Raw genomic sequence first — 26,912 nt, 5'->3', positions numbered from 1 at the left:
GGTTTGAGGCCAGCTTAAGAAGCAAGTTCCAGGGGGTTGGGGATTTAGCTCAGTGGTAGAGCGCTTGCTAGGCCCTGGGTTCGGTCCCCAGCTCCGAAAAAAAAAAAAAAAGAAGCAAGTTCCAGGACAGTCAGGGACACACAGAAAAGGCCTCTCTTGAAACAACAAACAACAAAAGCACCAAGTCTCACCAGGTTTGAGTCAGCCTCTTAGCATTTTAATGACCACATTTATTTATTTCCTTCCTTCCTTCCTTCCTTCCTTCCTTCCTTCCTTCCTAAGGATTTATTTATTTTATTTCTATGAGTACACTGTGTGTTTTCAGACAGACCAGAAGAGGGCATTAGATCCATTACAGATGGTTGTGAGCCACCATGTGGTTGCTGGGATTTGAACTCAGAACCTCTGGAAGAGCAGTCAGTGCTCTTAACTGCTGAGCCATCTCTCCAGCCCAATGACCACATTTCTTAAAACCTATTCACAAGAAGCTTTGTTACAGAGCTGTCAGGGTTCTATTGACAAGTGAAAACGATTGCTTTTTGAAGGATTTTTTAAAAACATTATTTATTAAGTGGATATGAGTGTTCTGCCTGCATGTAAGTGCACTGTGTGCATGCAGTGCTGTGGAGGTCAGAAAGAAGAGCTGGATCCCCAGGAACTATAGTTATAGACAACTGTGAACCACTAGCTGGGTACTGAGAACCAAATCTCAGTCGTCTTCTAAAGAGAAGCCACTGCTCATAACTACCGAGCCATCTCTCCAACATCCCCCCTTTTTTCTCTGTCTCTCTTTCCCCCACAAGACAAAGCCCCGCTATGCAGCTGACATATCTGGAGCTTGCTAAGTTGACCAGGGTAGCCTTGAACTAACAGAAAGCTTTTTGCCTCTGATGCCAAAACACTATGCTTAAAACCATACCCCACACATCCTATGTTGCCCTGGCTGTCCTGGCACTAGCTCTGTAGACCAGGCTGGCCTTAAACTGAGAGATCCACCTGCCTCTGCCTACCTGGTGCTGGAATCAATGGCCTGTGCCTGGCACCCGGTGGACAGATTTCTTTTAATAGAAAGTAATACATTATTTATTTGTTATTTAGAATATTCAGACTACTACAAGGTAGGTTTTTTCATTTATTTAATAGGTTCATGTGTCGTACACAAATGTGGAAGGCAGAATGTTACTTGTGGGAGTTGGTTCTTTCTGTCTACCAGGTTCCTAGGATTAAACCCTAAGTCCTAAATCTTGGCAGCAAGAACCTGCTAGGCTGTCTTCTTGGCCCAGAGCTCTGACTGTGCCAGTGCCTCATTTTGCCATTTCAGCAAAGTTACCAAAGAACAAAACATTTTAAGTAAGTTAGAGTTATAGCATGGTTAGGGACAAATTAGATGTCTGAAAGAGAGTGACAGAAGACATCCTGAGTCACCCTCACACAGCTAGTGTTTACTGCACCAGACGGTGTTTCATGCTGCTCCATGTTCACGGAATTGTTGTACAGTCTTCGATGTACACTTGGAGTGGTAAAGCCTTGTTGGGCCCAAGTAGCTAACATATCTGTAGAGGTAAATTTCTATGTAGACCAGGATGGCCTCAAACTAAAGAGACCCATCTGCCCCTGGCTCCCAAGTGCTAGCACTGAGGGAATGGAGCAGCTGTGCGGTCACTTGCTTCCTGGACCACTGACCTGAGTTTGATCCCAAGACCTGCATGGTGGGGAGAACCAACTCCTTCGAGTTTTCCTGACCTCCACATGTAATATAATTTTTTTTAAAGCACTGAAGGTTTCTAAGAAGAAACATATGAAGCGGTTACATACAAGATCCAAGGAATCCAAGAAACAGATTTTAGTTTTTGTTGGCTGACAACAGAGAACAAATGAATGCTGGTTTTCATCTGTCGAGGTCTCAAAGGTTCTGTGAACTCACCAGGTCATGTGAGGATGGTATGAAAACTATCCCTTTTCCAAAGGTTTCTGGTGTGGACTTTTGGACTAACAGAATTATAGCATATGGATATTTGATGTAGACAATCCTGGCTCCAAAGACAATAGCTATCATAACATTTTTTAAAAATTGTTACTTATGTGTATGGCTGTTTTATCTGTGGGTATGAATGTGCACCACATGTGTGCTTGACGCATGCAGGGACCAGAAGGTATCGTCTCCTAGAACTGGAACTATTGATGGTTCTAAGTGATGGAAATCAATCTCACATCCTCTGGAAGAGAAAAACACTCTCAAACATGAGCCACCCCTGTAGCCAAAAGTATTTTTCAGAGCTGGCTATCAGATATAAACACAGAGCATCCATCACTGACTAAGATGAGACTAAGATCTGAGGAACCACTAAGCACGCATTCTGGCTGAGAGCATCTTAGCACCTCACACCTGCTGTCTCCTTATGCAGATGTAGAAAGATGATATTCCACAAGGGGAAGACACATCACACTTTTGAAAAGAAGAGCACAGAGTTTTCACCTACCCTCTGGTTACCTGTCACCAAGAGATTTCCTATCAGACTCAGGCCTTTTGAGTTGTGTACTGCAATGTATATGCATAACAGAGTTCAGACCTCTACCACACACCGCCATTACCTCTTAAGTTATGTTCACCTCTCGGCTACTCCTAGTTATGTTCAGTTCTCTCAAGAAGTTGGCCTGGTTTCCCCTGAGCTTCAAAGGGGACTGCAATCCCAGCACTTAAGTTAGGACAAGAGGAATGCTATGACTGTGGATTCTGGTCCAACCTAGGCTATCACAGCAAGACTGGCTTAAATATTTTTATAAAAATCATCAATTAACAAATCAAATTAAGGGCTGGAGAGATGGCTCAGCAGTTATGAGCATTGACTGCTCTTCCAGAGGTCCTGAATCCAATTCCTACCAACCACACGATGGCTCACAACCATCTATAATAAGATCTGATGCCCTCTTCTGGTGTCTGAAGACAGCTACAGTTACTTATATATAATAAATAAATCTTAAAAAAAAAAAAACAAACAAAAAAACAAATGAAGGGGGAGGGACGATGTGGCTGATGGTTCCAGCACTAACACGGAGGACCGAGTTTGAGTCAGCCTAGGCAGCATGAAGATATCCTGTCTTCAAAAGTAAAAACGGATGGCTCAGTAGTTAAGAGCACTTACTGCTCTTACCAAGGAGCCAGATTTGGTTCCTGGCATCCATGTGGTGGCTCACAGACAGCCATAACCATGGAATCCAACAGGGTTAATGTAGTCCTGTCCTATGGAACACAACAGGGCTACTGAGTCCTCAGCAGTAATTCAGGATATTCTCCACTGAAAGATCTTTTGTCCCTATCTTGCTAATATATTACATGCTAAATATTCTAAATGGGTGAAAAACTCCATACCTAATTTAAATAATATCAAAGTTGACGTGATGGTTAATATCAAAGATTCATGGCTCAGCTGGGTGGTGGTGCATGCCTTAAACCCCAGCCCTTGGGAGGAAAAGGCAAGCAGATCTCTGAGTTTTAGGCCAATCTGGCCTACAGAATGAGTGCCAGTGTGGCCAGGGATACACGGAGAAACACTGTCTAGAAGAAAAAGAAGAGGAGGAGGAGGATAGGAGGAGGAAGAGGAGGGGGAAGAGGAGGAAGAGGAAGAGGAGGAGGAAGAGGAAGAGGAAGAGGAAGGGGAAGGAGGAGGAAAATATTTGATGTAACTACATAACTCAGGGTTATATAACACACACAGACAACCATAGGCCCCAAGGTCCAAATTATAGCAGAAATCCATTATAGCAAGAATCAAGTAATTCATGTAATGAAAACAATTTAAGTACAACATAAATCAGGCCTATGTTAAGGGTATCTCAGAGCCTCTTGCCTGGCCAGGGAGGGGCCCTTAAACCAAAGATAAAAGAGCCCAAATAACTAAGCCTTTCTTCTTAATCCCCTGCTGTTATCAGCAGGAGTTAATGGCCAGAAGCCATCAGCTTTTAGCCAAAGAAAAACAGAGTTTAAGAAAGGTATAAAATTGCCAAGTAGTAAGTAAGCAACTTTTACCCCAGCAATCACAACTTTGGCCACCCATCATTGCCTGCCTCAGTCTACCCTGGATACCAGGCTGGTCACTGGCAATTCTGCATACTGTGGTGGAGTCCCTCCTCTTAGAAAAGCTGTAAGAAGCTATCTCTTCACTGCCCACACCGTGCCTTTATTACGGCTTCCAGGAAAAGGCAAACTAGAGCAAGAAGCTGGGCTTGGAATGGCTACTCAGGATGATTTCAGAAACTCTGAGACACAGGTAGTCTCTAGCTGACTTACGACCCTGGGGTGTCGTAAGAGCTAGTTAGAGCAGGTAGTTTCAGATGCAGGCTCTGAAATGTCTGCTTTGCAATGAAAGGCACATTTAAGAGACAGTAATCTGGTATCTCTAAGAATTAGCTCACCCTGGATAGAACCAGAAATCACAGAACCAAGACTACAAGAAAATAATAGTGTACACAGCCTCTTTTGGTTTCTTCACAGTATTCTCCAAGAGAACAAGAACTTCACCCGGCTTAGTGCTGTACTCACTGTCCACAGAATAGTACCTGACAGTCCATGCAGTCTGGTGTCCTAACATTCTCCTTTGCTGACAGTCTACTTCCAAGACTAAGGGAAAACATTCTTCTTAAATGGGTTACACTTAGTATACAGACATGCCTCAACACAGCAGTGTATACCTTTAATCCCAGAGCTCAGGAGGCAGAGGCAAGAGAATCTCTGAGATCCAGGCCATACTAGTCTATGAAGGAAGTTGTAGGACAGTCTGGGCTACACAAAGAAACTCTGTCTCAACAAACCAAAATGTACGGAACTGTAAGTTTAGAGATCAGACAACAACTTTGGGTGCCATTCTTCAGGTGCCATTCACCCCGTTATTTGTTTGTTTACTATTTGTGGTTGGGGCCTCTCACTGGCCTGCAATTTGCAGAGCAAGGAAAGGCTGACCAGCCAACAAGATCCACCTGCCTCTGTCTCTCTAGGGCTAGGATTTATAAGCACACGACTACAGCTGCATAACTTATTTTGTTTTTGTTTGGTTGGTGGTTTTTGTTTTTTGAGACAGAGTTTTTTTGTCTAATAGCCCTGGCTGTCCTGGAACTTGCTTTATAGACCAGGCTGATCTCAATCTCAGAGATCTGCCTGCCCCTGCCTCCCTAGTGCTGGGATAAAGGCCTGCACCACCATGCCCAGCATTACTTCCATAACGACAGACTTGAATTTAGTATGACAAGCTTGAACAAAACTACCTATTATTTAACCAAACTGGATCTAATAATGCTTTGTAAACCAGGAACACTAAGGTTTTTATTATTCCTGTTTGTTTTCAAAACTACTGTATGCATAAAACATTACAGAATCCATTAAAAACTGACCCTAGTAGTGGTTAGAAGTAGTTGAAGGTAAAAAATACAAAAACAATGGGGAAAAAGAAATCTTCACTTACCCTTTATTTTATATTACCATATTGTACATTAACTCAATGGCTAGAAAAACGAAGAGGCTATGAAAATAACATCAATTTCCAGGGTTACTTACATGCATTTCGTAAACGTATCAGACTCAGTGTACGAGCCTGAATATAATAAAATCAACACAATTCTAAAATATGTTCAAAACTGCCTGGGTGAGCTGGTGAACATCTTCTGGTAATGGCAACACCATAAATGGACTACACAGTTGATGGCAGAGTATGGCTAAACTGATACTAACTTCCAGGGCAGGTTCAAACCTTTATGTCACTAGCCACAGATTACTCTTTGTGGGAGCCTAGTGGCTTGAAACTGTAATCCCAGGACTCCAGGACCAAGAGTCAAGAGGACTGCCACAAGCTCAAAGCTGGCTTAGCTACACAACAAGCCCGTTTTGTAAAAAAGACAAAACAAAATGGGGGATGGGAGGAATTGTTAGTGGTCTGTGACACAACTGTGAATGATGACCAAAGGAAAAGCTGTTAGAACAATGCTCCAAAAATGGGCAAAGTTGCCACATATCCTGTTGCCATCTTCCCAAAAACAACACAGTGTGGAAAGAATAGGAAACAAATATATAAAGACTGCTCATAACTTATTTTAACTTAAAAAAAAAAAAAAAAAGGCTACTAACTCAGTCTACCTGGTTTTAAATACTGCCTAATAAGTCAAACATACTCATCAAGTCACTCATCTCGGATCTAAGTTTGGGACAAGTGGCTGACCCACACGTGAACTATACCACAAACAAAGTGTTACGTTCTAACTATTAGATTATTGTAAGCAGTAATTAACGCCAGTGCAAAAATGCATAATCAAACTCTTGGGCTAATCAGAAAACATAGTGTACTTACTTGACGCTGTGGTTATATAGTATCTTATAATAAATGATAGCAATGACCAAGTAAAACAAAACTAACGCAAGCAAAACCAAAGGGGAGTATAACCAACCGGAGACAAACTACATTAAAACTCGGGGGAAACAGGTGAAATTCTGGCCATCTCTACGTTTACATGAACAACTGTGAGGCTGTTCATGGCTGTAAGCAACACTCGGACGTCTCACAACATGGCCGCCCAAATGTCAGCTGAACAAGAATGACACTAATAGACATGACAAACTGGGCAGGGAAAAGACCAGGAAGCCTCAACCCTACACCAAACGTCAGACAACTGAGGAGAGCTGGGAGCAGAGCTGGGAGCGGCACAGGTCAGAGCTGTGAGTCACTGAGCCTGGGCAAACACAGATTTTGCAGATTTTGGCATGAGCCATGAGAAGTGCAGGCTTCCCTTATTTCAACTGGGTTCATTAGATCACTTTAGGAAAGTACATGTCTCACATGAAAATACTTCTATATTCTGTTTTTAAAAATTCCCTAAATCAAACATTTTAAAAAATGTCCTCAAACCCAACGTTTTTATGAAAATCTTCACTAAAGTTTTTTTGGGGGAGGAGGGAGATGCCTAACTAGAAAGTCGGAGTATCCTTAAACCTTGGGGGAAGGGGCTTTCTGCCTCTGCTTTGCAAATGTGGGGCTATAGGCATGCAATAGTACCCCGCCCAGCAAGCCTCACTCCCTGGAGGGACAGCAGCTTTGTTGCACTGACTACTGACAGTTAAAAAAGATTTAAGAGGCAAAGTATACAGCAATTCAAACAACATTTTTTATAATATTAAATACTAAATCAACATACCTTCTGTAGACTTGTTGGATTCAACTGAGTTTTGTCAATTATTTTTATTGCAACCTAGAAAAAAAAGTATTTACACATTTTCAGAACTTGCTAATTATAGACTAACCAGTAACAGTTTTGTAAATTCTCATACATATGGCATTGTTAAAAAGCAATCAAAAAAGCAAATCTCTAATCAAAGCAATTACAACTTCCAAGGACTATTATATGATTGTTAAGAACAACTCATGATTATGCAAACGATATAACATTTTTATACTTGTTACTTACATAGAAGATGAAATTATCTACTCTGTTCTTCCCTCAAAAAACTACAGAATGAATACTTCAAAAACTATACACAGTGTAGCAAATCTCTTTCCTTTGGGGGTAGTGCACTGACTAGACAGAATCCTGTTCATGCTAAGCCGGCGTTCTGCTACTGACCTTGCCTCCCATCTCTACTTTGCTATTTACAGAAACTAATTTCACAGACTTTGGAATCCCAGGGCAGAAACCTGAAAGGAATATTCAGCCTAAAAGCCATGTTGGAGTGTCTTGCACATAAAGCTTTCGAAAGCAATGAAGTTGGTGCTGAATCTGAAAACATCTAGCAACAGCAAGAAACCCACTCCAGACAGAAAGCCTGGTAAGACACAGGCATCCGTCCTGATGCCAAGGAGACTTCAGGTGAGTAAAGTTCAAGACCAACCTGAGGAACACACCAGGAACCTGTCTCAAAGAACAAAGGGATGCCCTAAGACTGTTAGGAAAAGCTCCAGACAAACCATGCAAAACATAAACAATAAAGATGTCACCTGGCAACTTTTGTTCACCAAGAGCATATACTGGCGAATAGTATTTAAGAGGAAAACAAAAATAAAAACCCACTAGCACAGGGAGAAACTACAGCTTCTAATAATACGCATTTCTTCCCCCCCTCCCCCAGCTGAGGACGGAACCCAGGGCCTGAAGTGCTCTATCACTGAACTAAATCCCCAACCTTATAATACGCATTTCATACTGAACAGGGAGGGGATCGGTTTCACTAATGCTCAGAAAGTGGATGAGTGAGTATCCTCACCTGGTAAGCTTATCACCTGCTGCATTAAGACGGCTGGGAGAAAATCCCTGCGTTAAGAACATGCTCATGTTGGGGATTTAGCTCAGTGGTAGAGCGTGCGCTTGCCTAGCAAGCGCAAGGCCCTGGGTTCGGTCCCCAGCTCCAAAAAAAAAAAGAGAAGAACATGTTCATACCATGCATAAGGCTTGGGTTTTGATTGATACCCAGTAACAAGAAAGGAAGGGAAGAGGAACTTAAAAACTTAAGAAGAAAAGGATTAGCTATGAGTAGCTAGCGTTTGGACTGAACTCAGCTTCCCACTTACTGCAGACTAGTCAAGACTAGTCACAGACTGCCTTATAGGATGCAGGAGAGCCCACTTCCCACTGTGCGTCCTGGAGAACTCAGGTCCTGTAAACCCTCTCAAGAAAGCAGAGCCTGGGACAGGAACTTGGAGACTTTCCATGCCAATGAAAAGTCTCATACTTCGTGGTGCCTTTACATCTTTCTTAAGGATTATTGATGACCCTAAGTCTGGGCTGTATCTGACAATATTTACCACATCATAAATGAAAACAAAAAAATTATAAAAGCAAGCATCTACCCATTCATTACAAAATAACAATAAACCCACTGTGTTACCAAAGCCTACTTAATGGAACTCCTTCTGTTTTTAAACAGGGTCTCACTGTAGAGCTCTGGAGACCAGGCTGGCTTTGCCTTCACAGAACTCTGCTTGCCGCTGCCTCCTGAGTGCTGGGATGAAAGGCGTGTGCCAGCTCCTGGTGCGCTCCATCTGTTGTGATCCAATGTTATCATATGGCCTGTGGGAAATCCTACTTTATATTCGTGTGAAAATGTAAAAAGTAAGTTGTACAAACAGTACAAAAATTGTTTTTAAGATTTATTTTTGTGCCTGGCTTGGTAACTCACACCTTTAATTCCAGCACTTGGGAGGCAGAAGCAGATCTCTGAGTTCGAGGTCAGTCTGGTCTTCAGAACAAGTTTCAAGGTTACACAGAGAAACCCTGTCTTCAAACCAAAAAACAAAAATTATTTGCCTGCCTGCCTGCCTGCCTGCCTGCCTGTCTGCCTGTCTGTCTACTGAGTGTGTGCGGACATGCATGCCACCAATGACAACTGTCTGATGTCAATTCTCTCTTTCCATTATGTGGGTTCCAGGGTTTAAATTCAGATTATTTGATGAGGCAAAAACATAGGAACCTTTACCCACAGAGAGCCGAAACACAACATTATTTTTAAAAACTGCTGAACTTGGTCTAAAACAAATTACTGTTTCCTGTGAACCGATTCGCCTCCAGGACCAAAAAGAAACACGGTAGCATCTGATTCCAGTGTGAAAAGACCACCCCATCTGCTTCAAGGCAACACAGAATGGAGAAAAATGTGGAGAATGTATGTGCGTGCACTTATAAAAAAGTCAAAACACTAGCTCCACATTTGGGAAATATAAATTTAAATTTAAACAAGAGAAAAGGTATTTGCTGGTGGGATATTCGAATATTACCTCTACATATCTCCTCTGGGAAAGAGCTAGATTATTGATTCATCTTCACAGTTCTGGGGTTAGACAGTTTCCTCCCCGACATAACGAAGCCCCTTCAAGCAGGGGGATAAACAACTCAAAATAACTTCAGGAAGTCCTGGAAACTGACCAGATTCACGAGGCCCCTCCTTGCCAGAATAAACAATAAACCTGAGAGTAAAGCCAGCCTGAGAAACACAGAGAAACCCTATTTTGAAAAACAAAACAAACACCTGAAGAGTCTTCTCAGATAAATGGAGTTTAGCTTCAAAGAAGACTCTTGAGACAGACCAGCTGGGGGAAGACCAGCTGAGGCAGGCACCACAGGACACTCTCCAACCTGTTGGGCGGCCTGCAACTCCAGGTTTACAGTGTGCTCCAGGTTCCCAAACCTGTGAACTGAGACCAACACTAGGGTGGCTTTAGTGATATGGCAGAGTCATTTCTGTTCCTGGAAGTAACCCCTCACCTCCATTCCTGCACATAACCCAAATAAGACTTAGAATTCACCAAGCTGGACTGTGGTGGGTTGTACTTTGGTTTGTTATGAGCTCTCTATCTGGGTGAGATTTTTGTGTAATGTCTCCCCAGGAAAAGTTTTGTCACACAAAGAACATGGTACGTAAGTTTGTTGAGCTGATCTAAGGCCTTGAACACTCATGATAAACAACCAAAGATACATTAAAATGGAGATAGGACAATGAGAAAACATGATCTCCAGCATACTAAATGTATTTTAAAGTAGAGTTTTCTTCAAACTTGTTCTTTTTTTATGACTTATATTTAGTTTTACGTGCACTGGTGCTATTTGCCTTTGTGTGTCTGTGTGAGGGTGTCGGATCCCCTGAAGTGGAGTTAGAGACAGTTGTGAGCTACCATGTGAGTGCTGGGAACTGAACCTGGGTCCTTTGGAAAAACAGACAGTGCAGTACACTTAACCACTGAGCCCCCAAACTATTTTCATACGCATTTTTATGTGGTGTATTTGGAGTTTCTTTCTTTCTGACCATCGTCTGCATTCTCAGGGCAAATCTGGCAGTTTGGAGGCATTTTCCCACTCTCTTCTGAAACCTGGTTTCTAAGCTTAATACTGCTCTTCTCAATTGCTAATTTCTTCTGGCTGTAAATGATACCTTCCTATTCTAAAGAGTCTGTCCTAGTTCTCTTCTTATATATTTTATATTAAGGAACTGCTTTGTTTGTGGGTTTCTGGGGGGCTTGGGGCTTTATGAGACAGTTTCTCTGTGTAGCCTTGGCTGTCCTGGAACTCACTTTGTAGACCAGGCTGTCCTCGAACTCACAAGAGATCTGCCTGCCTCTGCCTCCTGAGTACTGGGATTACTTCCCTGCATAGCCTCTGCTCTTAACTCCTGAGCCATCAGGGACTGCTTTTCAAAAAAGGTCAAATATGTTGTGCACAGCTCCACTACAATATATGAACGTCCTCAAAGCTGCTGTGGAAGGTATCATTTCACATATACACACAGCAAGGAAACCAATGAGGAAACTCTCAGTCTCTTTCTCCACATTGGGTTGACTCAAATACCAGATAAACATTGGCTCAGACCTGGAGCCTGGAGAGTTAGACAGCAGTGCAACCTTGAGATCAGGAAGAAAGGGCAGCTACAGGGTATGATCACTGTGGTGAATCAGACAGGTCAAGGCTAGAGAGGAGGTTACAATTCATTCTCAAGTGGGTGGGGTTTGGGGAAGAGTGGTACAAAATAAGCCACAAATGATCCCTAGGTAAGGGAAGAAGACTGTGCCTGTCACATCCTGTATTAAGTTCTGGGAAGTTTTATTTAGTTAACTCTGACGCCAGAAGCAGAGTGACAGTCTGAAAGCAGAAATAAAGATGCTCATGCAGCAGGACAGGTCAGGCAAATGCTCCGGAGAAAAGTGCTACCTTCTACCTCCTGACCAAAAGACCTAACATGTTGACCCTGAAAGGTGTTAAAGCATCCATAACCATTAAAAGAGAAGTCAAATGTATGTAGCTGCAGAGGGCCTGGGTTCAGTCAACTCCCAGCAACCAAGTTCAGCAGCGGACAACCATCTGCAATCTGGGTATAGCTGAATCCATTGTCTCTGATTTTCTTGGGTACCTACACTCATCAGCACAAAACTACACTGACAGCATACACACACATGTAATAAAAAATAAATAAAATAAAAAATAAACATTTTTAATAATAAAAAAGAACTTTAAATGCCTTAAGCTCCCAACAGTCTGAATACTAGTCTACTTAGGCTGACATAATAAACACCAATGACTGCAGCTTAAGCACTAGAAATTCATTCTCTCTCTTTTAGGGTGACATTCCGAATCAAAGTGCCAGCAGGGAGGTTCTGCTGAGGGCTTCTCACTGTGACTTCTCAGGCACCACAGTGAGAGAAGACAGAAAAACAGAAATGATTATCTGTTGTCTCTTTTTACAAAAACACAACTACTACTGATTGAGGCTTACTTCCATGAAGAAGAACCTGTCATCAAAATATAGGCCAGGACTTCAACAAATGAATCTGAGGACATACCTTTAGTCCATGGTGGGTACAAACCAAATAATGACAGCAGGTGGTCACAAAAGAAAACTTCAGGAGCTGAAGACATGGCTATGCTGTTAAGAGCATTTGATGCTCTTGCAAAAGATCCAAAGCTTTCTAGTTACAACTACTTAATAAAATATAATAGCATGCAAGAATGTCACAAGGGGAAAAAAACCCACCAGGCATGGTGGCACATGCCTTTAATCCCAGCACTCAGGAAGTAGAGACAGTCAAAGCTCTGGGTTTAAGGCTAGCCTGGTCTACAAAGAGTTCTAGGACAGCTAGGGCTACACAGAGAAACCCTGATTCGAGGGAGAAAAATAGTTTAAGTAAACAATAATTCTAGAAAGCCCTTAGACAATACCTAAACATGGAAAACAAGCCAAGAATGCAAACATACTATTTCAGATACAGTAACAAAACCCACAAGCAGTGTGGCAGTCTCCATGACTAGAGAATGAGGGCATATGTGAACCCATGGCGCAATTCCTGTTGGCAGTGAAACTAGACACTACAGACAAAATCTAGTACCATCACTGGATGCAACGTTTCCCTGTGGCCACAATGTGATGTGTGGTTAAATTACGTGCTGATCACGCGTGGCTCTCTTCTCTGACCTGACAGTGAATGAACAGCACTTACAACTCAAGCTGCCTTCAATTAACCATGCTCCTGTCTCAGCCTGCCGAGTCACGGCTTATTTACTTGAGACCCTCTTCAGGGCACTGGCATTTGGTTCTATGTGTTATTGGTCAATGTTGAACTTAAGGCCCATGCCAGGACTACACAGTGCCCTGGCCCCAAAAAAACACAAATAAAAAATAAAAGAGCACCAAAGACATGGCTTTTGTCCCTGCACTTCCAGAATGTACTAAAAGCATCCTGCCAGCTTTCGCTTTTCATTACATACACTATTCTAAAGCAAGGTCTTTCAATCTTTGGTTGCTGGTTCCAAATCTGCTACAATGTATATTCAACTGAAGTAAATTATTCTGAATATTAACTTTCTGTCCATCTTTGTATAGTTATTTTTAATAAAAATACAATTAATCACTCCTTCCACCTTAAAAAAAACCTCTATGCTGAATTCTAGAACAGCATCAAAGAACCTATGCATAATGACATGAAGGTGTAGCCCTGGCTGTCCCAGAACTCAGACCTGCCCACTTCTGCCTTCCAAGCGCTGGGATCAAAGGCTCCTGCCACTGCTGCCAGCCCAGCATTCCTTTCTTTTTAACTACCTATCTCTCCACACCCTTCGACCAAACAATGCAGAAAAGACTAAAATTTAGCAAATCTCTGTTGGGTCTCAATGTAGAGGTACCTGGGGAAAAGGTAAAAATGTGGACTGAAGAGATGGCCCAGCTGCTAGGAGCACAAACTGCTCTTGCAAAGAACTGGAGTTCAGTTCTCCAACTCACAGCTGACAGCCACCTGAAACAACAGCTCCAAGAAACCAATGTTGTGTCTCAAAGGGCACATGCACTCATGTATACAGAGACTGCCACAGATATACGCATCACACAAAATTAAACATAAACATAAGGGCTGCAGAGATGACTCCGGTCTCTCTCTTGTGAAGGAGCCAGGTTCAATTCCTAGCACCTACAACAGGTAGCACCAACCACCTAGAGTATCTCCAGCCCCAGGGTATCCAATTCCCTCTTCCAACCTACAAACAAGCAGGCACATATAAACATGTATAATTAAAATAAATGAAAAGTTAAAAATAGAACCATAAACAGAAAATTAAAACAATATTCCCCCATAACTTGTATTATAAAGTTGTTTTTCCTCAAACTGTTATATAGTAACACCCAATAGCATTATTATAATATACTAGCTTCCTTGTTGGTTGCTTTTTTGAGACAAGGTCTCACTGTATAGTCCTAGCCGGCCTCAAACTAACAGTGCTTGTGTCTGCCCACCTCTATTCCCCTTGCTGGGATTAAAGTGTAAACCGCCACACCCGGCTTATTTAATTTTCTTAAATGTTACCTCCAGAACACAGTAACTATCAACAGCAATAACCCAGTGTGAATAAAGGCATTTGGGGAATTTCTCAAATGAGAAAATTCAAAAGGATATAAGATACAAAAAAGTTCCTCAAAAACATGTATTTGGATACAGTCTATAGACAAATATAAAAATTATTTTTTAAAAGATTAGCCTGTGAATTCTATTTCCAAAATTCCTAAAAACTTGTTAGCACAGTCCTCATGAGGAAAAAAAAAAAAAAAAAAAAAAAAGAATCCAGTCGGGCTGTGGTGGTGGCATGCACCTTTAATCTCAGCATTCAGGAGTCAGAGGCAGGTGGATCTCTGTGAGTTAGAGACCAGCGTGGTCTACTTAATGAGTTCCAGGACAGCTAGGAATACAGAGAGAAACTCTGTCTTAAAGACCAGAAGAGGAAAGGAGGGGAGGGCAGGGGAGAGGAGGGGAAAAGAAAAGCCTCAGGAGTTTAGTGTGCCCACAGGATCATTGTTGGAACCGACAGTAAATGTTTGTAAGTATTTAGAATCAGAGGCTAAGGTAAAGTGTCTAGAATACACAATATTGTGGGTTCAATCTCCAGAACTGCTAATGAAATAAACAGGTAAGAATTAGAGGCTAAGAGTAAATGAGGTTACACTCAGTCTCCTCTGTGAGGGACAGGACACAGGAGAGGAGAGTGCACCACCCCAGTTAAGTAGGAAGGTCTAGCACTAACAGGAAGAGATGTAAAGGCACATGTTAAAAAGACAAAACATGAGAATGATTTCAAAAGTGTTCTGACAGAATGGACAAGAAGCAGAGGAAATTACACAGAAAGAAAACGCCACTGGCTAATATTACTAAGGAAGGCTAGGAGGCTCTAAGCATAAAGGAGAACCGCAAAGACTGGACACCAGTAAGGCCCTGGGTCCAAGATTAATGAGTTTAGCAGGGGACAGGAGTGAGGCATGGAAACAGAACCTGAGGAATTAGTGGTGACTGGGACAATACTGTCCTCCAACCCTGCTCCAGGCAGGAGAGAGAGGATCCCTACCCAGATGAATGTAATATACCCAGAGAAGAGACAGAGACAAGTATCAGGGGGTCTCATTCCATACGCCTGCCAATAGCAAGCTTAGTGGCCAGACCCTATACACGTGACACAACCCACCTCTTAAAAAGATAGCAGACAGCCAGACTGCAAAAAGGCATCCATACAAATAAGAAATGTGACCCCTTGTGACCACATACGTACAAAGACAGACACAGACACACAGACACAGACACACAGACACACACACACTCTCTCACTCTCTCTCTCTCTCTCTCACTCTAATATTTTTTTCCCCAAGACAGAGTCTCTCTGTGTAGCCCTAGCCGTCCTGGAACTCACTCTGTAGACCAGGTTGCCCTCAAACTCAGAGATCTACCTGCCTCTGCTTCCTGAGTGCTGGGACTAAAGGTATGTGCCACCACAACTGTCAATTTTTTTTAAAGATTTAAGTTTTATTAATTTAAGTTTTCCTGTATTAAGTATGTGCACATGCGTCACGGTGCCCATGGAGGCTCTAGCCTAGAGTTTAAGTGACCTGACAAGATGCTGGGACTCAAGCTTGGGCTCTTTGGAGAATAGTCCATGCTCTGAACCACTGAGCTATCTCTCCATCCCCAAATAACATTTTTAAAAAATAATCTAGAAACCAAAAGTTTCTAGAAGTACTTAGAAGACAGAAGCAGGAGGATAGCTTGGTCCATATAACAAGTTCCAATTAGGGGTATAGTCAATCAGTCTCTCTGTCTCTGTCTCTGTCTCTGTCTCTGTCTCTGACATACACACACACACAAACACACACCCCAGATCTAACAGACAACAAAAACATAAAGATTTTTAAATCACTAATACTTTAAAAGAACAAATAAATAATAAATGAGGACTGGTGAGATGGTTCGGTGGGCAGACACGTTGGTCTGCTAATTCTAATCCCCAAAATCATGGTGGAAGAGGGGGAAAATAACTATCACAAGTTGTCGTCTTCTACATGTGAATAATGACATATGTACTAATGCACACACATATACACACTAAATGCAATTTTAAAAAAATAAAGGGTATAAAAAGGAAATAAAAGGGGTTGGGGATTTAGCTCAGTGGTAGAGCGCTTGCCTAGCAAGCGCAAGGCCCTGGGTTCGGTCCCCAGCTCTGAAAAAAAAAAAAAAAACAAAAAAAAAAAAAAAAAAAAAAAAAAAAAAAAAAAAAAAAAAAAAAAAAAAGGAAATAAAAATATGCATAGTGGGAGCTGGACAGTTCAAAAGTTAAGAGCACTTACTCCTCAAGAAAAAGACCCAGGTATCCCCCCCCAAAAAAAAAAAAGAAGCTAAGAGACAGGCATGGAACCCCACACTTTAATCCCAGAACTTGAGGGGCAGAAGCAGGTGGAGCTCTATGAGTTTGAAGATAACCTGATCTATAGAGCAATTTCCTAGACAGCCAGGACTACACAGAGAAACCTGTCTCAGAAAACCAAAACCAAAAAGCTCTCAGCACTTCCATGGGACCCATACCTGTCTGCAACTTCTTTTCCAGGAACCCTATAAGCCCTCTTTTGGCAGTGCACACACACATACCTGTAAGCAAAATACTCGCACACACAAAAAGAAGTAAAACAAGATATTAATGACAAAACATAAGAAAACATAATTTACATAATTGTAATGAAAAAGTATGTTCTGGTTCATAAAACCTCTTTTGCCCATCAGGGTTATGGTTTGAAGGTTTGTACCCTCCCCAACCCGTGTTGAAATTTAACTGCCATTGACACTGTGGGGGTGATTGGGCTGAAACTGAGAAATGGACTCAGCTGTCATCCCAGAGCAGGTGGATACTATCAAAGGAATGTAGCCCATCAATCTTGAACTTCTCAGCCTCCCAAATTGTGAGAAATGATTTACTTTTTACACTAAAGTATGCTATCTGGTATTCTATTATATCAGCAAAAATGGACTGCGACAATCAGACAGAAGTTTCTTATAGAGCTTAGGCAAAAATATAGACAGACACTCATGTCTGTAGGATAATATTGTGATTCTTTAAAAATTGGTTTAACAGTGTCTATTACGATGTCAAATATTTGCCCGCTTTGACCCAGAGGTGTTTTTTCCTATGACCTTATCTTATATTCTGTTTCCTGGAACTCCCTCTGTAGACCAGGCTAGCCTTGAACTCAGAGATCCCCTGGCCTCTGCCTCCTGAGTGCTGGGATTACAAGTGTGCATACAGCCAGGCTTACCCTGTATTCTGAATAAGAACACACCGTAAAGAATATTTACTAGGGGTTGGGGATTTAGCTCAGTGGTAGAGCGCTTGCCTAGGCAAGCAGAAGGCCCTGTTCGGTCCCCAGCTCGAAAAAAAAAAAAAGGAAAAAAAAAAAAAAAAAAGAATATTTACTAGGATCTGTTGGTCTCGATAACAAAAACATTTAGTAGTCACTATGACCACCTTGTACTGAAGACGATGCTGCCTTTAGCTAACACGTGATGTCCAGGAGAAACAAGACAGTGATCGAGGTTCATTACTAACCAAAGATATTACTACTTGGTTGAAGAGATGGTCAACATATAGAAGTGCTTGCCCATACAAGACCATCCTGAATTTGAAACCTAAATCCCACAATGGTAGGAGAGCATGGCTCTAAGAAAGCTTCCTCTAATCTTTACACATCGAAAGTGTTGTGCACGCCCACGATCACACATGCACACACACAGAGATTAGAAAAACAGTACTATTAAAAATAGCCAAATAAGGGGCTGGAGAGATGGCTCAGTGGTTAAGAGCACCGACTGCTCTTCCTGAGGTCCTGAGTTCAAATCCCAGCAACCACATGGTGGCTCACAACCATCTGTAATGGGATCTGATGCCCTCTTCTGGTGTGTCTGAAGACAGCTACAGTGTATTCATATACAATAAATAAATAAAAATAACGAAAAAGATAATTTGAGTTGGGGTTGGGGATTTAGCTCAGTGATAGAGTGCTTGCCTAGCAAGCGCAAGGCCCTGGGTTCGGTCCCCAGCTCCGAAAAAAAGAAAAAAAAAAAGAATTAATGCTATTTAAAAAAAAATAGCCAAATAATAGAGATCACTATTATGCCCATAAGTCTATTTTGTTAAGCCAAAAGTTAATGTGTATATAAAAACTGTAGAAATTCTCTTGGAATGGAGAAATTTTTTAAAAACAAAATTTTGCTTTCTACATAATAACTTGTATAATGTTTACATATATGATTCTGGTCATACGTACAATAGAAAGGAGAAGGCGAAAAGTAAGTTTGACTCAAGTTTTTGAAAACCGAGAAAAACCTTAAGTCACTATGGTCACCTTCTAGAGAACGACTACACTAAAAGCAAGCACAGCAGACCACTGCAAACATTGTTGGTCTGTCTTGTTAACCTCTGACCTCAGGAAACTAGAGCAAACACCTGGGACTGGTGGGTACTAACTTGTTATGTCAAGAACTTGTTATCATCTTGTTGGCACATGTCTTTAATCCCAGCACAAAGAAGGCAGAGGCAGGCAGATCTCTGAGCTGAAGTCTAGTCTGGTCTATACAGTGAGTTCCAGGATAGCCAGGCTGCACAGAGAAACCCTGTTTTGAGAAGAAAGAGAAGAGAAGAGAAGAGAAGAGGAGGGGACAGGGGAGGGGGAGGGGAATAGGGGAGAAGGAAAAAGGGAAGAGGAGGAGGGGGAGGGGGGGAGGGAGAGGAGGAGGAGATGGAGAGGGAGAGATTCTAGTTAGGGTAAACAGGGCATCCCAACCTTTTTCAAGTTCCAGCAAAAACAAAATCTAGAAGAGCTAAAGGGCACATGGCAGAGGTTTGTCAAACCGCAGGGCTCATGCTGGGCATGGTGGTGCACAGCTTTGACCTCAGCACTTGAGAGGCAGAGGTGGGTAGATGTCTGTGAGCTGAGGCCAGCCTGCTGTACAGAACAAGCTCCAAGCCAGCCAGAGCCAAAGAAAAGGAGAAAAGAAGTGGCTCTTGTCACCGGCTTCTCCATCTCTACTCTCTCTGCAGTGGGTGCTAGAAGTCTGCCACGTGCCCTGACCAGCGTCCTGATCACTCTCTGTGTGAATGCAAACACTCGGGGGGCTCTGTTCTGTTTGCCATCTGGCTGCATTTAAATGTTATGGGTCAAGTGAGTAACTGCCTCTAAGAGGTACAGACAGCCACTGGATTCCTGAACCGGTTGTAGTTAGAAGGTTTACTAATTTGTTGGTTTTTTGTTTTTGAGAAAGGGTTTCTGTGTGTAGCCCTGGCTTTTCTGGAACTTGTACACCAGGTTAGCCTTGAACTCAAGAGATCCTATTGCCTCTGCCTTCCAAGTGTCAGGACCAACGTTGGGTGTGCACCACCACACACAACCAGAACATCTTTTTAAAAAGCATCTTTCAATCACACAATTATAGTCAGTCCTCCGACCGGTATTTATTATGCATATAACAAGTACCAACCACTTCCTTACATATAGCATTTACCATCAGAGTATCAGAGGGAAAGACAAACCAACCAGTATAGATACACCCTCTGATAAGGGAGAGATAGGGTGCTTGAAAAAGGGCTGTGCCAATTCCTTCTCAGAAGTAATCCACAATGAAGGATAGAGTACTTCATGCAGACAATAGGTATCAAGACCTAGATACAAGAACTCTGTCAAAGCAGAAAAGAGGCTCTGTACCGCACAAGAAGACGCAAAAAGGAAGTTAATTCTGTGGTTTCATCATAGGAACGCTGATAAGGAATGCAAGAAAGGAAACAACCATGATCACAAAGCTGGGAAAGCATGTGCCTTCTGGCACAACCTGAAAACATGGGCTGCCAGAAATCCTCAGAAAAGGAAGGAAACTCGTGGGATAAATCTGCAAATACAGATGACCATTGATCTGCAAGTAACATGAGCTTATGGGCTTATATACATACAGAAGTGCGTACATGCAGTTCAAGACAATTTTATCGATTTTTTTCCACTGAAAAAAGGCACAGCATTACTAATTTTTCAAGTTAGATCATTCACTTAATGTATTTACAGCAAAAGGAAAGCAGAATGAACTCCCCAGTTGTTAATAATGTATCCTGGTCCTTAAAAGGTTAGCAGAACAAATACCACAACAAAAGCAAGCACAAGCATTTACCTCTCTGCCTGTGAGGATGTGTCTCGCCAATTTCACTTTTGCAAAGTTCCCCTTGCCGATTGTTTTCAATAGTCTGTAGTTTCCAATGTGAGGCTGTTCATCTGCACAGGAAGCTATTGAGTTTCTACACCGAGCTCCAGAGCGCCCAGTGCGGGAGGTGACTTCTTGCCTCCCATCTCCATGTGAAATGTGCTGAAACGTAATGTACACAAAAACAAGGAAATGAGAGGACATGCAGTACTGCCAAGTTTTAGGAGTATCTAGTGGTTAGAAACAAAACATTAAGGCTTTCATTGAATCCTAAAGGACATGATATAAATTTAAGAGGAAAACAAGAGACTGTTACAAGAAACCTATCAAGTGCTATATAGTTCAATCCGGTGTTCTGAGAGCTGAGACAATTCCAATTTATAATTTTTCCGATTTACCAGAGTACATTTATTAGAAAAACTGTACTTCAAATTTTGCATTGCAACCTTTCCCTGAGTCACTGGTACCCAGTGTAACAGTCTGGAAACACCAATAGGTCATGACATTCAAGACTACAGTGCACGGTGAAGTCGCCCTTTGTATGGGGGGAGGGGGAGATACAGGTATTCATTAAATTACCCAAGATACACAACACTTTCTTATGAACTGTGCTTGTTTTAGGTGATTTTTGCAAAACTGTAGGCTAATTTAAGTTAAAATAGGCAAGTTTAACTAAGCTATAAATAAAGTTTGGTAGGTTAAGAGTAATAGACATTTTCAAGAATTTCTACAATGTAAACCCACTGTCAGCAGATGAACATCTACATTTTGAATAGGTGACTAGGCTACCACGTAAAACAGAACTTCATTCTCTGCAACAGCATCTGTATGTCTAATGCTCACACAGCCTATGAAGGAAGAAAATGTTAATGTCACCATTCAACGATGACAATGGGGCTAATAGTCAATTAGTGAGAAATCCATTCCTTGTTACAGTCAATCCATTTTCTTTCACTTTAAAAATCAGCTTCATGGGGTTGGGGATTTAGCTCAGCGGTAGAGCACTTGCCTAGCAAGCACAAAGCCCTGGGTTCGGTCCTCAGCTCCGAAAAAAAAAGAAAAAAAAATCAGCTTCATTTTAGGGCTTTTGTTGTTGTTGTATTTTCTTTTGTTTGTTTAGTTTGGTATTTTTGGTTGTTGTTGTTGTTGTTGTTGTTGTTGTTGTTGGAAGAGCAATGTGTAGGGCTGGAGAAGTATCTCAATGGTTACCGCCTTCCTGCAGAGGACAACACTCACATACTGGCTCAAAACCATCTATAACTCCAGTTCCAGGGGATCTGATACACTCTTCTGGCCTCTACAGACATTAATCACACACATGGTATACAAACATGCATGCAGGCAAAACTTTGAAGCATATAAAGAAATCTAAAACAGTTAAAAAGCTAAATGTTGTAAGTTACTTTCTTTAGAAGTGTGTGTTTGTGTGTGTGTGTGTGTGTGTGTGTGTGTGTGTGAGAGAGAGAGAGAGAGAGAGAGAGAGAGAGAGAGAGAGAGAGAATGAATGTGTGTGTGTGTGTTTTTTAAAGCTTTACTTTAACTAAAAAATATGGTCCCAACCTGAAGTTCAGAGTCCTACTTCAATATTTCCCAAATAAGCCAACAGGCTTACAAGCTACAAATTCTTTTACAATATTTATGTTTATGATTATTTTGCCTGAATGTACGTTTGTGTATCACATACACGCAGTGCCTGAGAAGGTCCAAGGAGGTCTTGAGGCAAGATGAGGGCATCAGACCCTCTAGTCTCGTCCTTATAACACAATACACACATCATACATCTTGTCTAAATAAGCCATATCCTTAACTCATGGGAAACATTTCCCAAATGTTAAAAATAACCCACAAAGCCAAATTGTGACAGTAAGTGGCTATTCTTCCAATTTTTGCACTTTAGAGACACAAAGTCAAATTTTACTTTTAAAAACATCTACGGAGCCTAGCATGGTAGCACACAACAAACTTTAATCTCAACACTTGGGAGGCAGAGGCTGGTGGATCTCGGAGTTCAAGGCCAATATGGTCTACAGAGTGAGCTCTAGGAGAGTCAGGGCTACACAGAGAAACCCTGTCTGGGGTGGGGTGGTTACAACATTATTTCCTCCACTACAGAAAAGGACTCCATAAAACTGACCAGTTTATGACTTAAAAGGAAAACTATTAGCAAGCTAGGATTAGAATAGCCTTTGTGTAATACATACTGTCAATGCCAGCACTGGGAGGCAGATGCAGGCAGATCTCTGTGCGTTCCAGGCCCTCTGATCTACACAATTCCAGGACAACCCATCCTATCTCAAAAACAAAAGAACGGACCTTCCTTGATGTGATAAGAATCACAGAATCTTAGACCATACCTGGCTGATAATCCCATTACTACCATGCTGCCCACTGTTCTCTCTGCAGAGTATTAAATAACCTTGTTTCTTTCCTTCTCAGGTAGCAAGCTGGCTTCAAACTTACTATGTAACTGAAGAATGACTGAATTCCTGATCCTCCTGCTTCATCTCCCAGCAGCTATTCTAGCAAATAGTACAGTTAATGGGAAAACTTCAGAATCTAATCTCTTCTCCCTCCCCGTTTCATTTATCCCTACCTCTCTGCTGCGTTACTGTACGCAGGTTGGCCACAATTCCCAGATCTTTCTCTCAAACTCTAGTGTTAGGAATACAGGCATGCAACACCACATACAAGAATCATCATCTTGTGTTTCCTTTCATTTTAATTCTTTTTGGACTTAGTTATTTTCTATGTTTTCTCCACATGTATGTACAGCATATGTGCCTCATGCCCATGGAGGTCGGAAGAGGGTATCCCTTCCCTTTGTAAGGATCCGCCTGTAAGTTGAGTTACGAATGGTTGTGAACCACCATGTCAGTGACGGGAACCAAACATGGGTGCTCTTAGCTTTTGAATATCCAGTCCCAGAATCATTTAAGAAATAGAGAGAATCTAATTTATGCATCTTTAATCCAAAATTATGTATTCAAAAGGTTTCAGATACCAGAGAATTTTAGACTTAGCATTAAGGATGCTCATCAGGTAGGGATTTTGTTGTTGTTGTTTTGTTTTTCCTAATTCAATCTAATATATTTCCAAGCCAGGCAGTGGTGGCACCGGGTTAAGTCCCAGCACTCAGGAGACAGAGGCAGACAGATCTCTGAGTTCGAGGACAGCCTGGTCTACAGAACGAATTCCAGGATAGCCAGGGTTGCACAGAGAAAACCCTGTCTTGAAAACAAAACAAAAACAAAATCCCAAAAAGAATCTAATATAATAAAACATTCAAGCGCATGGTTCACATTATAAGCCCAATGCTGAGGGGCGGAAATACAAGGATTTTTGGGCCTCATAAAGTAAGGGCTGACTGGTGAGAGAGAGGGTCAGTAGGTGAAGGTGCTGCCACTGCCAGGCCTGATGGCACGAGTTTAATCCCAGGCCTGGGAAGGTAGACGGAGTGAACTAGTCCCCCACAAATTATCCTCTAACCACATTTGCTATGCCACACCTAGTCCCGCATATAGAAAGGTTAAAAACATTAAAACAAAAACAAAAGGCACCTGGACAGCATCTGAGTAGACCCAAGGAACTTTAACTAACCTCTGACTTCTACAAACTCCCACACATACCACATATGTAATGTGGTACATGTGTGCCCCCCTCCATACACACACATACAAATATAGTTTTGGAAATTGGTAATAATGATCAAATACCAGTAGCAGTGCATGTAATTATTCAGAGTTTCCTGCTGGTCTGTTTGTTTGGACTTTTGTGTCCTTTCCCTTTTGTCCTTGCATTCACAGTCACCAGGTGTTCTGTCACTGATCTCTCTAGGCTGTTCATTATCAAAACAAACAATTCAAAGAATAAATAGTAGCTTTTGGGTTGCCACAACCTCCTGATCATGCTAGCCTGTCTGTCTCTGCATAAACCAAACTATATTTGTATCTCTATCCATCTTGCGGCAGCTTTCACTACATGGCCTCCACTGCTCTCCATTAATAATCCTCCTACGTCAGCTGCCTCACTGTTAAAATTACTGATGCATCATCATACCCAGCACAAAAGCTTCCTAAAACAAAACATTTTTAAACAATTTAATTTAAAAAGATCTAAGCTAGGCATGGTCCCAGAACTAGAAAGAGAGCTGACACAAATCAAGGTCAACCTGGTCTACATCTTAGGTTGTAAGTCAGACAGACTGTACATAGGAAACCTTGTCATAAAAAAACAACAAACCTGACTAATTAGGAAAATATCCATGTCCAGAAGAGATAATAATATATTGAATTTATTATAAGTACTAACCATAAATACAACTTTGTAGAAAAATTAATAATAATTACATTTTAAAATCGTATCAACTCGGGCTGGAGAGATGGCTCAGTGGTTAAGAGCACTGATTGCTCTTCCAGAGGTCATGAGTTCAATTCCCAGCAACCACATGGTGGCTCACAACCATCTGTAATGAGATCTGGTGCCCTCTTCTGGCCTGCAGTCACATATGCAGGCAGAATGCTGTACATAAAATAAATAAATAAATCTTAAAAAAAAAAAAATCGTATCAACTAAAAGATGGTAAAGTCAGAATGAAAGAGAAAGGGCCGGGAACGCAGCTCAATGGTAGAGTGCTTGCCTAGCGTGTACAAGGCCCTGAATTCTACAACAACATTTAAAAAGGGTTTGTCTGGAGGGTAAAGAGGAAAGAGTGTGGGAAGTTAGGGGGGTGCTCAGGCAGGACCAAAAGATGCTAAGAGAAGAGATGTCAATCAGGATCCCCTTAGTTTTCTTACAACCCTTTCAAAGTGTTTAGCATTCCTTCTAAGAAAAAAAATCAACTGCACATAGGTAGACATGGTGGCACAGCCTTTAATCCCAGCACTCAGAGGCAGAAGCATCCAGATCTCTGTGAATTTGAAGCCAGCCTGGATTACAAGGAAGCTCCAGAGCTATATAGTAAGTCTGTCTCAAAAATAGAGAGAAGGATGGATAGATGCAACTAGACAAGCATAAATCCTGAGAGAAGTTGTGGTTGGTTGGTTGTTTTTGTTTTCCCAGATAGGGACTCTTTGTTCCAGGATATCTAGGGTTCTGGGTATCCTGGACTAGCTCTGTGGACCAGTGTAACCTGGCACTCAGATCCTCCTGCCTCTGCCTTCTGAATGCTTAGGATGAAAGGTCTGGACCACCGTTGCCCAGCTTGAGAAATTTTTTAGTCCCATTCAAGACCAACTTATAAACTTAGCAAATAATTTAGTTCTTGGAAAGTCAGTTATATTTAAATTGGCTTTGTATAAACCTTTTAGGCAAATGGCTTTCAATGAAGGGAACTAGAAAAGCACTGAAACTCAACTAAGGGGAAGGGAATTCTACTTCTACAGGGAACATTTGGCAATGATGGAAACATTTTTAGTTTAAACTGAGGAGATACTGTTCCAGGATACCAAGCTGTTCCTACAACACATAGGACTGGGCCAGATGGCTCGGCCAGTCAAGCCTGACAAACCTGAGATGGGTCCCCAGGACTGAATGGTCAAAGGAGAGAAAGAAGGAACTTCAGCAGGTTGTACTCTGACCTCCACTTAGACACCATAGCACATGCAACAAGCTACCTAAGAAGTAAGTATAACAAAAATATTTAACAAACACAGAACTGCAGGCCAAAGCTTGGTATAGCAGCACATCTGTAATCCTAGCACTGGAGAGGTCAGGTAGGGAAGAGGCCAGCATGGGTGCCAGAATGAGTCACAAGCAAAAACAAAATGAACTAGACAAAAGCCAACAAACACTAACAACAACAAAGAACTTCAAAATATCAATCATTCCAAGATTAAAATGATCTGCTGTAGGGAAATGAAATGCCCAAAACCCCGATCCTAGTTTTTTTTTTTTTTTTTTTAGCTGTAAAACATCATTTCTATCATTTTTTTTTTTTTTTGGTTCTTTTTTTTTTTTTCGGAGCTGGGAACCGAACCCAGGGCCTTGCGCTTCCTAGGCAAGCGCTCTACCACTGAGCTAAATCCCCAACCCCTTCATTTTTTAAAAAGATTTATTTATTTTATATATAAGTAGCTGTCACTGTCTTCAGACACACCAGAAGAGGGCATCAGATCTCACTACAGATGGTTGTGAGCCACCATGTGGTTGCTGGGAATTGAACTCAGGACCTCTGGAAGAGCAGTCAGTGCTCTTAACCGCTGAGCCATCTCTCCAGTCCTCATCTTGTACAGAGAAATTTATGAATCATCCACTGCTCTGGCTCCTTTAATTTGCACGAGTCGTTTCATGTACCACTAATACTGAAAAACAGTTCTAGCTCCCCAACACTTTACAACTGATAGCAGTTTTTACTTCCCCACCCAGGTTTTTTGAGATAGGGTTTCTATCCACTATAAAACCTTGGCTAGTCTGAGC

The 26,912-nt window shown here is 41.7% G+C and overlaps 1 protein-coding gene across 9 annotated transcripts in view; it reads right to left on the bottom strand.

Annotated features, from left to right (window-relative positions):
• Positions 1 to 26,912, bottom strand: part of Mark3 (microtubule affinity regulating kinase 3) — an 87,852-nt gene that overhangs the window by 49,657 nt on the left and 11,283 nt on the right. For all 9 annotated transcript variants that reach the window (XM_032908491.1, XM_032908492.1, XM_032908494.1 and 6 more), the window contains exons 2-3: positions 20,469 to 20,660; positions 7,177 to 7,230 (exon numbers count right to left, since the gene is read on the bottom strand). In XM_032908491.1, the coding sequence (XP_032764382.1) occupies positions 7,177 to 7,230; positions 20,469 to 20,660 (246 nt within the window). The remainder of the gene's footprint in view (positions 1 to 7,176; positions 7,231 to 20,468; positions 20,661 to 26,912) is intronic.

Source organism: Rattus rattus, chromosome 7, assembly GCF_011064425.1.
Source record: "Rattus rattus isolate New Zealand chromosome 7, Rrattus_CSIRO_v1, whole genome shotgun sequence".
Classification (NCBI taxonomy): Eukaryota; Metazoa; Chordata; class Mammalia; order Rodentia; family Muridae; genus Rattus; species Rattus rattus.
Note: the sequence above shows the minus strand (reverse complement) of the source record. Positions and strands in the feature narration are given on the sequence as shown.